The 15,264-nt window shown below is 38.9% G+C and overlaps 1 protein-coding gene across 2 annotated transcripts in view; it reads left to right on the forward strand.

Moving 5' to 3' along the window:
- The window catches only part of tmem132e (transmembrane protein 132E), a 389,634-nt gene that overhangs the window by 317,418 nt on the left and 56,952 nt on the right, over nucleotides 1-15,264 (forward strand). For both annotated transcript variants that reach the window (XM_028466769.1, XM_028466767.1), the window contains exon 3: nucleotides 9,612-9,752. In XM_028466769.1, coding sequence (XP_028322570.1) covers nucleotides 9,612-9,752 — 141 coding nt within the window. The remainder of the gene's footprint in view (nucleotides 1-9,611; nucleotides 9,753-15,264) is intronic.

A 15,264-nucleotide genomic window follows, 5' to 3' on the forward strand; every position in this document is an offset into this window, starting at 1 on the left:
ACTTATTCATTTACATTGGTATGTTGACACTTATTTACAGAAATGTTGCACTAAAATAGTGTCTGTTCATAGGACACTTTTACAATTTATTGTCATTCAGAGATATAAAATAAAAATTGTATTTTTTTTACTTAATCTTTTTTTTTTCCTTGTTATGTCAGATTATCGTAGATTGATTTCTGACCAATATATTGATAATTGCAGTATTGTCATATTGTGAGAATCGTTATTGTGAGCTTTGTTTCATGTATCGTATTGTGAGGAACTCAGAGGTTCCCACCCCTACTGGGCATGAAAACTAGTTATGCATGCATTTTCATCAGAAACCACTCACAAGATAATACAATCACTAATCGAGCCATAACACCAACAATTACTCAGCGTGATCAAAGTTCATTGATTTACTGCTCCATAGAGTACAGTAGAAGAATGAGGGGAGACATTTGAACTCTTATTTTATCAGGAGCTGGTAACCATTCTAACTGGTGACGAGTCAAGAAGTTTGGCTTTCAGGCTGCCACTCAATATGAACCACAATAAAACACTTTAGATCCTAGCTTCCCAAAGTGGGGTATGCAAATTGCCATAGGGGGTACGTGAATAGAAATAAAAAAAAACATTGATTAATGTACCCAAGTTTGTACTTTACACAACTTATAAATCATACATAAAGTATGTAAGGCGCCAACAATATCCAAGCCATAAGTGACATATCAGTCCTTGCACGATTTTCTCTTTCAAATTTCATTAGTTTTGTGACCAATTCTTATTTAAGTTGTGGAAATTGTGTTAAATAGTTGCAGGAAAATTTACTTTTTTGAACAGTTTTAAATATAAAATGACTGCAGTCATGGGAACAATTCAATTCTCTAAATATTCTGGAATATACTTTGAATTTGTGTATTTAGAAATCTAAGCTATCCTAGCTGATTTATCTACAACTGAATTATTTGGTCATCTGGACAATGTTTTGTTTGTCTTTTTAACTTTCTCCTGCAAGCCGACTTTGATGTTGTATATGACATTACATTATTATGTTTTTAGGTGTGCAGGAGTAGGGGGTACATGGCTTCAGGTAAATGTCTGAAGGGGTACGGGACTGTGAAAAGTTTGGGAAACTGCTTTAGATGAAGTTATGAATTAATATTTGTTGTCAGAAACCAGTCAGGAGATAACATCACTTGGTGAGCCATAACATCCACTGATTTGAGTGCTTCTTGTTTCAGAATATGTTTGTGTCAGATTGCGCTGTTTTTTCACACACATTATTTATATTTATTTATTGGTTTATTTAACAGGGACAGTGTAGCCAGAAGTGATGCATTGTAAAAGTTTACTTAAGCAGAGGTTGATGTTTGAGAACCACCGCTAACATGAAGTCATTTAACATTATTTCATTAACCAGACCTAAGTGTGCAGGGCTGCAGGCGGTACACAGGTTGGTGTCGACACACAGATTTTGGACTCCGGCTCACCGTGCTGCCCCGAGGAGAGTAGAACGCAGATAATGCAACAGTGCTTTGGCTTGTCCTGACACCTGCAGACCATCACCTGCTCTGAATGAGCCGGTGTTTTAATTAGCAGGACACCGGGTCGCCACGAACATTGGAGCCAATCTGTGATGAGTGCAGACAGCAGGACTTTTGCTTTGGTGTAAGTGTTTTGAGGTATTCATTTTAGTAGCTGGTGAGAACTTGGAAGGTTAATCCCTTTTGAATCAGTCTAGACTAGGGCTGGACAATATGGACCAAAACTCATATCTCAATATTTTTTCTCAAAATAGCAACACGCGAAATAAATCTTGATATTTTTAAGTCAATTAAAGTCTAACCAGAAATTTGCCCACATGCCTAGTTATTTACAAATCGCTGCACATTATGTACCACTTTTGGATTTTTCTCCTATAAGGGACATCATGTGTGAGTGAGTTCTATATTGTGGCTTTTTTAGAGGTGGGTCTAGGTTAAGTCACATTCAGTAATCCATCTAACTGTGTTTTTCATGCTGTTCTTAGAAGTAGTAAAAGCAGCTACGCCTAAAACAAGTATACTGTACAAAATTAGCTATAAAATAAAAATATAGAAAAATACAATATCGTCTATATCAATATTTTGCTATAATAGAAAACTTGATATATCTTAAATCTCGATATGTTGCCCAGCCCTAAACTAAAACTAAACCATGTTATTCTGAGTCACTCACTATATAGATACTGTATTATCTATTTAACCAACCAAGCCTTCATAGCACCAAAATAAGCATGGATCAATTGAGTCTTTACTGTTTCTGGTAGTCCGCTACAGGGATTCTGAACCTGGATCATTTGAGTCCTTGTTCTTTCTGTGAATACGGATACCTGAGTCTGATAAGAGGATCTGGGTTGATGGAGACAAGACATCTATAATTCTTGATTCAGTACAAATATTTAGCTCTTTCACCTGAATCGTTAATGAAGTGAGCGGCTGTGATTCAGACAGGCTTTAATAAGACGTAGGTTTAGAAGCTTTGTGTCAGACTCTCTCTAAACGTGCTGACCCAGTTGTTGCTTGATTACAAATGCTCACATTAACAGTCATCAGAAAAGATGATGATTGCACTGATGAGGGTTTATTGCATTTAAATTCATCACCTAGATTAGAAAACCACATATTCATCATCATCTTTTCAGATATCCTCCACATGTAATCAGGCGACTCCTCCTCTCAGGCCCTGGTTAATTCTCATAAATGAGTGAGGTAGAGGCAACACCGCTGATTAACCAACGAGCATTCCGTAAGGAGAAACTGTACAACTGTATGCTGGATTAACAGCAAACTCCCAGAATCTCCATGCGGACACTTGAACCCAGATGGACACATTCATTCCACTCGGCTGTCTTTTGCCATGGCAACACTCATTAGACTGCTCAGTCAACACAGGCCGAGCTGGATGTGTCGGCCGCCTCATCCATCTCCTTGGAGTTACCACGTTCCAATCCCTATGTGGTCTCACAGCAAGAATTCAAGTGAGCTCAAAGCTTCACAATGACTTCTTAGAAGTAATTCTCCACTACAGACTTTTTCAACAGATCCCAGGACTGATAATACATATACAAACTACAACCAAACACATTTGACAATCAGATGTTTTACTGGAAAGATGAAAAAAGGCTCCACATCTTTTGAGGGCTTATTGCACTTATTGCAGAAAGTAAAAGGGCAGTTAATCATTTTGTGTATTTTTATTGTTCTTGTGTGGGTTTTATGGTGACATTTTGCGTAGTTTTTGGTGTGTAATGAGTTTTTAGTGTCGCCTCAAACCTCAACAAATCCTGAATCAGCTGTTTTAATACTCCTCTTTTCTTGTAAAATACCCCCCTTGTCTTGTAAATATCCTCTGTGGATTGTACAGTTTTGTAAGATTATAATGTCCTGCACTATTCTATTCTATTCTATTTTTTATTTTGCAGTTTTTACAGACTTTGATTTGATGTTTTTTGCACTAATTATCTTTGCACTACTTTTTATTCCCCTTTTTCTGCTGTTTCACACTTTTTTTTCAAGAGCTGCCATTTTTTAATTTTGTTGTGATTCTAAAGAGTAACAATGACAAAAGGATTCTGATTTATGTATTTTCCTTTATTTCATGTCTTTGGAATATTGTATTTTCTTATCTTGTAATAATTTTATGTATTCTTGCTGGAATTCTGTGTCGAGTCATCATACGGTCATCAACGCATTATTCCTGAAATAATCAAGCTCCCTGTGTTGTTTTTAATCATCACTGCCATTTGTTGTAGAGAATGAACAATACAAGCCGAATGTTTTATTCTGAAGGATGCAGCTCACATTCATTGAACACTGAGGTGTATAATAATGAAACTGACACACAGATTGCGTATCACCTGGTTGCGTTTTGTGCCTGGAAAGGACTGGCAGCAGCTTCAGTCGTCCAAAGCGCGGATGAGCGGTCGGGGCATTGTGCGCAGGTTAGCGTGGCAAATGGAAATACCTCAGCGGGCTTTGGATATTTCATCTGACAAAGAAATGGATTGAAGGATGATGCTTGAGATGCTGCAGTGGGCCTCAAAACTGTCTTTGAATGCAAATATGAGAGGCAGAGATTGATGGAGGTGAGGGTTTCAGTGAGTTTGTCCTCAGAAAGCAGCCAGTTGTCAAGCAGTGCTGGAAGAACATCTTTGTCTTCCTCCAAACAAAGGAAACTCCTAAAATTCTGCATTAGTGTTTCAACAAGAAAAATTAAATTAAACCTCAGTCGTTTCTATCTTCCCTCTGATTGCCCCTGCCTGCTAACGCACACACTACAAATGGTTTTTTCTAAATATAAGAGCGATTGGATGTATTCTATGCTCTCATTTCAATTTCTTGCATTGTTGTTATAAATGGGGATACCTTGAAAGGGAAATTCAAAATTGGAGGCTCTATACCAGTAATTACGAGTAAAGTACGCATTCATCCATACACCAGTGAATAAATGCTCCTAGGTATCAGAATGGTCCTCACTAAGTCAGGCTTTTGGGATTTTTTATTGATAATATTGATCGTTTATTGTACTGGGTTGGGCTACATAGTCCTGTGTTCCTGGTTTTCTCCTAGTTTGTTCGAGGAAAAGCCAACCTGGTATGTGTAGAATTGGCAGAACTAAGCAGACAAACAACAGACAGATTTGTGAATTATTAATCTTTGTCTTGTGTTTCATGAAAATGAGACGCTTTGATCGATGATCTCCATCAGCGCTTGCGAGCCTCCACATAACGTCAGTGGAAACTCACTAAAATGACAATAGCTGGAGGAAAGCGGCTTCTCTTGGTTTGTATTCTGCCTGTGTGAACTCGGCAGCACGTCCCTGGTAAAGCCACAGCCACGACGCTTTGCTATCCTGCTGATTGAAAATGTCAAATAATCTTTCATCGATCTGCGTGTCTGTTTGGTTGGAGGCTCAAAAGCTGTCAGCAGCAGCAAGGAAGATCCACAAAGCTGATCACAACCCATGCTTGACACATGATTGTTTTGATACGTGTCATAAAGCAGCGTTCCAAACGTCTGCCTAATCTATCAGTTTACTGATCTGTGTTCCCAACACTGCTGTAGGTATAAGGTATAGATTTGTTCCTGTCCTTTGTCAAAGTTGTTTATGACAAATGACACAAACGCATGACACTGGATTAGCTTAGCACGTAGCGGCGCTGGCTGAGGAGGGTTCACGGCTAAGAGTGCAAAATTAAGGAATCTGCTTCATTAAATTGATAATTTTCCTCCTAAGAGTGACTGGATGAAACCTGTGCATCGACGTTGACGTACTTTCCAACACTTTGGGTACATTCACTGTTAGCGCCTTGCCATGGAGAAGTGTTAAAAGTAAATGTGGATATGGAAAAGCGAGCAGTTTTCCTTCAAAGCGTGAGAAAAGCTTGCCACAGCACAATCACACACTCTTATTTACTCGCCCGTGTAGCTGTTTACTTATGCATGTAAAGTATCGGATGCCAGTTTATCTCTCCTTTATTTCCCACTGAGGTTTGCTGGCAGAACCCAGGCTTTAAATTTAGATGAGGATACGAGGTTGGTATTGTGTATCATGAAATTGTCATAATGCCTGTGAAATGCTGCATGTGTGCGCACGTACTGTATGTCGGCTGCTGGTTTCTTGTAGGGTTACAGATGCAGTAGTGCACAATATTTCTATAGTAGGGCACACAGTGGTGTAGTGGCACATCTGACTCACAGCAAGAACGTTCTGGGTTCAAGCCCTGGAATGAACCCTGGGACCCTTTTTGTGTTGAGTTTGCATGTCCTCTCAAAGTCCAAAAACATGACTATTCGGTTGATTGGAGTCTCTAAATTGCCTGTAGGAGTGAATGGGAGTGTGTCTGTCTGTCTGTGTGTGTGTTGCCCTGCGATGGACGAGCACCATGTCCAGGGTGTATCATCGCCCAAGTAAAGCTGGAGATAGGCACCAGTAGACCCCCACGACCCTGAAAAAGAGCAAGTGGCTCAAAAAATAGATGGATTTCTACAGCATTAAAAAAAGGAAAGATAAAAAATCTAATTGTGTCCAAGAAACAAAAATACGGCAAAGAAATTCAATACAGAAAAAGTCCTGTTTGTTTTTAATTTCCCTTTGAAGACTATATCAAGTGCAACAAAAAGGCAGCCACTACTTTTCTCATCATTTTTCACCTACCATTAGACACCACTTGGATCTCAAAAAGTCACCCAAACCACTATTATTATACTTTTATTTTGAAGGTAATTTATTTATGCAGCTATGGGCTAGAGATGTCCAATACTACCAAAACTATCATAGGTCCCATCATGGGTCCCAGAACTTCTGCCGTTGGGAGACACTAGACTTGTTCGGAGACGCACAGTGTGTGATGTTGTGATGGATCCACATCCAATACTCAACACTCACACAAGCTTACTGACCTGCACGCGCGTACCGGCCTAAGCGCCGAACAGTTTTTTTTAAGTGTTTACATGTCATGCAGAGGGTGCTAGATAGTGAGGCGCACCACACCACTGTAGCTTCACTCATGCCTCACCTGCCACTACACTTAACTACTTCAATTAGGTATGTTTAGTGCAAGTTAAGCAGGCAGGTACATGTGTGATGGACTGGTGCACATGAATTTAGAATGAATCCACCCCCCCATATGAGGGCACATGAAATAAACATGCGGACGTGACTTGTGCATTTTGCTCGTGGGCCCATTCTAAGTCTATGGAAAATGTAGATGCAGGCGCAGGGTATGTGTTTGAGTGTCTGGTGCGCATGAATTTAGAATGAATCTACCCCCCATAGATGAGTGGCCTCAGTGGTGTTATGAATGTACTGGTAATGATGTTAACAGGTGACTGAGTCTAAATGTCTGAAGTTAGAAATTATTAAAAAGGACACCAGAATAACCAAAACACCCATAAAATTCTGACCTGTTCATCGTGTTTGATAACCTACAGTGAAGGGTTTTCCCTCCGTTAATGTCAGATTTGATTGAATGAACTCCTCTGCCTTTATACTGGTTTATACTGGTATTCCTCAATAAGTCTGACATTATTGAAGAAACGTTGATGATTAAAAGTGTAAGCTAGGTAGTTAGCTGCTGTTGCTCCCCTACAGATCTATCCTGACTTGTTGACAATGATGGATCTGCCAACCTCTGGCACAGAAGGTTGGAGTAAAGCTCTGTGGGTTAGCTTTAATAGAGTGTGGGTGAAGGCGCTGACCTGAGGTAATCCCAGCCTCCCAGCTCCTGCTCTCATGTATCATTGCCCTGTCATCTCTATTCACCCAGTACAAGGTGGAGCTCCGCCACTCACCTCTGACCTCACACATACATCACAACCTTTATCGGACTGACATACTAATCAGCCTGTACGGTGTATTTGGGTCGTGTTTTTGTCATTTCTAGCGAGTAAAGGGGTATTGATGATTCTAATGGGTGATACTACTTTCAAAGGGATTTATTTTGTTGTAATTAAATAATATGTTTGGAATTATTAAATCTAACAATCTACAAATAAGATGCCATGATCTCAAGAGATATAACCAGTGATTAGCAGTAGAACTAAATAATAAACTCCTTCCTACTTTACATTCATACACACATCAGTGTATATATGCTCTTGAACAGCACTATAGTAAATTTTAAAAGATTGTCTACAATACAAGATGTTTAGCAAGGTAAAGTTTGGCAAAAAATGACAATCCTGTTAGTGTCACTACAGAGGAAAGATGGCGCTGACCATAGAGCCCCAGACAGTCTGACTCTTAAATTTACTTTGCTAAATTTTTTGTGTTATACACCATCTTTTGATGGAGCTTGTAAGTTTAATTGCCGATAGGTACCCTTTGAAGAAGAGAAGGGGCGTCACCAAATCAGGCATTTGTGCAACAGATGTTTTAAAGGGGACATGTCATGGTTTTAAATCCTTCCTTTTTACATATAAATCATACAGTTGTGGTCTATATAAAGCGGAACTGCAATGCTTGGGTCTGAATTCCTCATTATTATAGCTCCACAGGCTCCTTTTTTACCCCTTTTCTGATGTGCTTCTGAGAGCAACTCGTTTTGGTGCGGTCTCTTTAAATGCAAATGGGACACTACATACCCCGCCCCCTCTTCAGGTGACACTCGGTTCTACTCCACCCTGCTCGGCCATTTTTGTAGTTTGATAGAAGAGATACGGCTATGTAGCGGCGCATAAACTTTTTATTCAGAGGTTATTTACAAAATGTCAACAACAGAAGACTTGTCCATCCAGCCTTACATGTTCGAGCCAGAGTCGGACCCAGCGGAGCGAGATGAAAATGAAGATGATGTAGGCCATATCATCAAGGATCTAGAACGAGCTCACAGCGCTAACATATGAAGTCTGAAGACGGTGCAACTGCTAATGCTAACAAAACAATGACAGGGACGTCTTATCATCACACTTTTTAGCGTTATTTACAGCTTACCGAAGTGCTCTGTTCGTCGTCTCCAAAGATAGAAGGAATTGAACCCTCAATCAGACAAAGCCTTTCGGCAAATCCTTCTTTATACTGGCGGAGGTTGCAGAAGCAGTCATCATTGAAGTGCTTAGCGCACACAAAAATGACCTTACCCACAGATGTGGGTACATTTCCGTGAAAAATAAAACTCAACCAGGCACATCGAAAAGGTTCTGATGCTGGGAGACGGTGTAATGAAGCGTGTGGGTTACTACATCCAGCAACTGAACATTTTGACTTATCCTCTCCTAACTTCGGCATCCTTGAGCTTGGACTACAAAATAAAAGCGAGAAATAAAAATGGCGGATTGCTCGAAGTGTTGGACCTGGAGTTGATGTACTAATTTGGCAGTTCCGCTGCAAATACTGTGATGTAATAGTTCAAAAAACATAATAGAGAATAGAAAAATCGAAACAGATTGAAAAATATGAGCAAAACAGAATATAAAGATATCTACAGAGCACCTGAAGAGACTTATTTGATTTTTTCTGTACTTCTAAGGACTCTAAATATACAACAAAATGCATTTAAGGGCTAAAAAAGTGGATTTAGCATGATATGTCCCCTTTAAATAGGTTATTTTACTTCAATAGTATTGTACGACTTTTATCTCCGCGGGGGCCACAAAAATGTCATTTTCTGATCTGTGGGCCATGTTATAAAATTTTATCAAGTATTAGAATAAAGACCAATCTGAGCATTAATAAGGAAAAAACTAAGGATTTGTGTGTTTTTGTTATTTTTTAATTAATTTTTGGAGTTATTTTGTGTATTTTTGTACTCTTATTGTGTGCTTATTATGTGCTTTTGGATGCATTTTTGTATTTTTTGAGTAATTGTTTTTTTTTTTCTGTTATTTTTTGTGTTTTTAGAGTCATTTGTGTATTTGATATGGGGGTCACAAAAGTAGACCGAGGGCCACCAGCAGCCTATGTTTGGTTCAAAGTATCGACAAAGTTAAAGACACCAGTCCTCTTTTTTTAGCTCGTTTTAACTTCACCAGGTTTTGGTTTCGCAAAAACTGAATCTTGTTTGTTTACATGAGAATGAGAAAAACATCGCATGTAACAGTGACCCAGTGTATGAAATGACCCATCTTGCTCTCTGTTTCCTGCAGGGTCAAAGCAAAGAAAGGGGTAAACCTGATCCAGACCAAGTCCAAGAACGCCCAGTGGAAGGTCGACTGGGAAGTTCAGTCCGGGGCCAAACACTCCATCACCACCATCGACGTGAACAAGAACAAAGCAGCCAGGCAAGGGTAAGTCCCACAGCCCGAGTCCCAGACACATCCAATCTGTCCACATGGCCACTGCTGGTTTCTGCTGCACTCAATGAACCATCGCCCTAAACGGTTTCTTTTTGCCTCCAACTCATAACTCACCTTTAAACGCTCCCATCCTGATTGTGTGGGTAGAAAAACAAACCTTTGGCCACCCATAGTAAGTGAAGTCGCTTTAGAGGCAAAGTTAAAGGAATGAAAAAGTTATTGGCTCAGTGTCACCAAAGGTCTCTGGCTTTAAGATACCTTTGAGTGATGTGGTCTCAATGTGATGATAATGCAAAGTTAGGAGAAGGAAAAACCACACAGTTGTGTTGCAGCATAGTCTGCAGGGACATTAATAGACCTTAACTGGTTCTATTCTATCACAAATGCATCTTTATGGTAATAGTGAGACCAGAGTTGCTCGATGATTTGAAAGTTTAATGCAGTCTGGATGGTCTATAGCGCTTTAATGTATGCCGTTTTTAGGAATCGCGTGAATGATGGGGCCCATTGATGAAAGCTGTGAGGTAAATCATGCAGAGGAAGTTCTTTTTATACCCATTTTAAAGGCCGGTTTAGCCAAAAACGGCCCCAAAGATGGGATGCAATGATGCAGATGGGTTAGTTTCAGTGTTTTTAAAAAACGTGTCAGAGAAGTTAAAGTTCAAACGGGGAGAAATCTGAACATCTACCAGAGCCAACTGAAATGTTGTTAGCTTTAACATTAGTATGCAGAGAAATTAAACGGTCCTCTGCGTGACTAGGTTGCAGTACATAGCCCAACAAGACAGTGATATGATGGCGGTATTATAAGTGAATAAAATATATGTAGTGAGAGAAAAGGTAAAGCTGTATAATGCTGAGCCATGTGATTTGTTTTATTGCTTTTGTGGTGAAAACTACAAATGGACTATCATACTGTATGTGACGATGATAGTACAATAGGTCCAGTCATATTTTAGCACTGCAGCAGCAGAGTGTCTATTAGGTGGCTAAGCAAGCTAGCCAAAGTATGTAAATAGCTATGTGTTCATTGAGACTTGTTTGTTAGCCAAAACACATGTATTAAATGAGCAGTATTATTAAAAAACTACTTTATAAAGGTTTTTCTACAGTGATATACATTCCTTTAGCTTCATTCAGAGGTTTGAAAAAGTTATGTTTCCTCCTTCCTTTGCTATTCCACATTATGTAAAAAGTCAGCTCCAAGTTGGATTTTTCTTGCATGTGACGTCACATGGCGGAAACTCCTCCTCCTGACAATCCTGGCTCCTCCTACCCTATAAGAATGTGAGCTCCTCCCTCTCAAACTACCTCACAGGTAAAACAAACACTGCAGTTTATATAATATAGAACGGTGATTCTCAACTGGTGGGTTGGGTTACTGGGTGGGTCGCAGACAGCTGGTCAAAAATAAATAAATACTTAATGTCTCTCATATTGGGTTGGACTTGTCTTTTATTTTTTAATAAGCTTTTCTTTTGACAGGCTTGTTGTGAAATGCTTGTTGCACAGGCAAATATAGATTTATGTTGAAAAAAAAGATTAGGTCGCGATTTAATGACGGTGGCAAAATCGGGTCACAGGGTGAGACCAGTTGAGAACCACTGATATAGAATATACATTATACTTTGTCATATATTTAAAGCTACATACACAAAATGTGTTCTCCCCTCCCTGACAGTTCCATTTTTAGTATCCGTTACACTTGGCTTAACATTCTAAGAGACTCATGGAGCAGTGTCAAAGCATCCAGTTTTTGGTTGAAATTGTCTTTATGTCCTTAAGATCTTATGTGCTCTGAAAAAGGAATGAAGAAAATCTGTCAACTGTAGCAGCTGTAAACCTTTTTTAACTTTGACCAATGGATCATGTTTCCCTGCTCGTTCTCGACCCTCTGCTTTCACGAGCTCACACTGAATGCGTAGGGAGGGGGTTGGAGGTAACGGCAGAGCCATCGGGGAGGCTACATTCAAAATCATGCTAGCTTTTGAAAATAGCCTACCCTACCTTTAAATTATTCTAAATTACGGCAACTTTTGAGCTATGTTGGCATTTGTTGGGTTAAGCTGTGTCAAAGCTTTAACCTTGAAAGATAAATAAAGTTATCCCACAAACATCCACTCTAAGCAAACATCTTCTGCTTTTACTTAATGCTCATGTTCACCACTGAGGAAAAGCTAGAAATTTGAATCTATAAATTACATTACGCTTCGCGCTCCGTTCATTAGGAGCCCAGGCTGTGGGAGCCTGGGGCTGGAGACACTAGTGACTGCCGCTCTACATGCATGCATCCCTAGGGACGGCCCTCATGGTCGGGAAGGGGAAGCAAACAGAGTAGCCTTACCTGGAAAAGGAGCCCACCATTCATCGTTTGTTTACTCCTCAGTGACAGGCTGTCCGCTATATTTAGTGACCCGTGTCTTGTAATCTGTCACCATGTGGGAAGTGTACAGTAGGGGCTCAACACCAGGTACAGGCTCTATATGTCAGGCTGCATTTTGTCCAAACTCCTTATTTTTTTCCAAATAAAGTTTGCATGAGTTGTTTTTAGAGCAGTGATAACTTCAGGTGACATCTTACCAGCTGCAGGACAGACTGCTCATGTGGAAACACACGCAGCTTTTAAACCTTCAGTGTTTGGAGCTGCACGGTTATAAATTAGGAGGTGGTCACTGGCTTTGTTGTTGTGTGATGAAAAAATATAAAGCAAGGGTGTCGGTGTCTCCTATTCTCACTGCAGTAGATGTATAGACGGACCAGAGGTGTCCATTATGTGCTTGTTGGTAATCGTAAAAAAAGTCTGCCTCACAACAAGAGTGTGTTGGGACCAAGCCCTGGGCTGCTGTGTGGAGTTTGAATATTGTACCCAGCTGCACAATATCAACATGTAAAAACTCCTGAGAAATATACAGTCTATATATATATATATATATATATATATATATATATATATACAAACTTCACTGCATAATGAAATATAAACAGATACAGAGCAAGGATAAATAAAGCCTACCTTGCTCTTCAGACATATGGACCAAATCTTTGCCACTGTTTTAGTTCGTGTGACCCACTTCAGTCTGTGTCTCTCTAATTGGCCGGCAGCCCAGATAGGCCACCATGCATTCGAGACAATAAATTGAAAAAGTTTCCTAACAGTGACACTATTTTAGTGCAACATTTCTGTAATTAAGTGTCAACATACCAATGTAAATGATTATGTAAAAAATAGGGTCTTTCGTACCAGTGACACCAATATAGTGCAATATTCCAGTAAACAAAATATTGGTTCCTTCAACAAACAGTGACAAAATTTCTGTGAAGACGTACCTGCACAGTTTAGTGAAAAAGCAGAAAAGGTTTTGAAAAAGAAAAAAAAAAACGATAGCATGACCATGTCGCTAATCGATCATGCGAAAAAATTAGATATTGTCTTTCTTTAAACCCTTGGGAAGTCCTGATCACGTTATTGAGTAGGGATGTAACGATTCACTCAACTCCCGATACGATTCGATTCACGATTCTGGGTTCACGATACGATTTTCTCACGATTTATTTTACAATATGGGAATGTTGACAAATGACTGAAAAATATTCCTTTATTTTTTTGGGGAAAATACTGTACTATTTTCCTTTTATTTTTCATTGTCAAAAGAATCCCTTGATAAACTATTCAAAATGATGCAATTTAACTAAAAATAAATCTTGAATGAAATAAATAAAGGAATAATACAAATGAAGAAGCCTATTAATTTAAATTCTGGTTCTATAATAAACAATTCAAAACTGCATAATAGTTCTTTTTCTTTTTAAAAGTGCAACTGAAAATGTATTTTGTGCCTTAACGATTGGACTTTAAAAAAAAAAAAAAAAAAAAAAGTCATTTTACTGTATTTACGTCAGATATTTGTTTAGACCAGCAGAGGGCGCTGGTAACCCAGTAGTCGGTTGGCATGCAGTTATTCCACCAGTGAAGAAGAGAAGCTATGCTAGCAGACAGAGTTAATAGAAAGACATGACTTTTACAGATATTCACGTAATATTACAGATATACTTTTGGTGCTAAAGGAGTAAAGAATTATTTATGAGCATGTTTAACAGTAAATGGCGGCCAGAAAGAAAATAGTAGCAGATTCCGCCCGTCACGTCCGCTTCTGGAAGGATTAATATATTGCGCCCTCTGCTGGTTAAAAAAAGTACTGCGATTCAATTTTCAGAGCATCGATGTGAACCGTGGTACCTATGAATCGATTTTTAACTGCCTTACGATTAATCGTTACATCCCTATTATTGAGTGGTAACAGAAAAATAACTCATTCCCAGTTGTGGTTTTTATGATGTTTCTTTTATGACCCTAAAAATGCTGTTTATTACTATTGTGATCACTACAGACTAAACTGATCTTTCTTGAAGCTATTTCTGTATCCAGAAAATATGCAAACCAAGATTGTTATATATCAAATTAAAGTTTATTACTTCAACAATGTGCTGGTTTCAAATGTTTGGCACAATCTTTGACTAATATCAAAATAATCCAACACAGTTACAAGGCACAAAATATCTCAACACACAGTCTCTGTGCTATCTTTGTTGTCGTACCTTCAACCTACCAGAATGATGTTTATTTTCCATAATTTAGGTCTAGAAGACCAATTTCTAGATACCAGTGCCCAAGCAGCACAAACCCTCAAAAGTTTGGTTACATTTCACAAGATAGGATGACAACAAGGCAACCTGCAACACTGACAAAGTGGATATTTCAAATATTTTTCCTTCATAGCTCTCCAGGACCATGTAGCTTTGGAGCTTATTCATTGTCACTTCAAACACTGAGGAGAAGTTTGGTCAGCTGAGATTTGTTTTTGTCAATACTTCATGGTCATGGGTGGGTCTCCACAAAGAGAGGACTTCATCCTCTGTGCTATAAAGGTGAACGCCAAACATCAAATGTGGAGAACATTGTGCAAGACCAACAAGATGCTCACAACATTAAAGACTCGTACTTTGACATTTCTGGGGCTGAGAGTGTCTGTTTTGTGGACACGGGTAGTTATTTTGATTGATTGATTAATTAATTAATTATCTTCATGTAACTTTATTTAAAGATTGGTCTTCTAAACCTCAATTCTGAAAGATAAACATCATTCTGGTAGGTTGAATGTACGACAAATAAGATAGCACAGAGAGTGTGTGGAGAGATTTTGTGTCTTGAATACTGTAACTGTGTTGATGTGGCTTACTTTGATATTAAAGTTTGTGCCAAACATTTGAAACCAGCACATTGTTGAGGTAATAAGCTTTAATTTGATATATAACAATCTTGGTTTGCATATTTTCTGGATACAGAAATAGCTTCAAGAAAGATCAGTTTAGTCTGTAGTGATCACAATAGCAATAAACAGCATTTTGAGGGTCATAAAAGAAACATCATAAAAACCACAACTGAGAATGAGTTATTTTTTTGTTACCACTCAATAACGTGATCAGGTCATCCCAAGGGTTGAAC

Source organism: Gouania willdenowi, chromosome 14 (assembly GCF_900634775.1).
Source record: "Gouania willdenowi chromosome 14, fGouWil2.1, whole genome shotgun sequence".
Lineage (NCBI taxonomy): Eukaryota > Metazoa > Chordata > Actinopteri > Blenniiformes > Gobiesocidae > Gouania > Gouania willdenowi.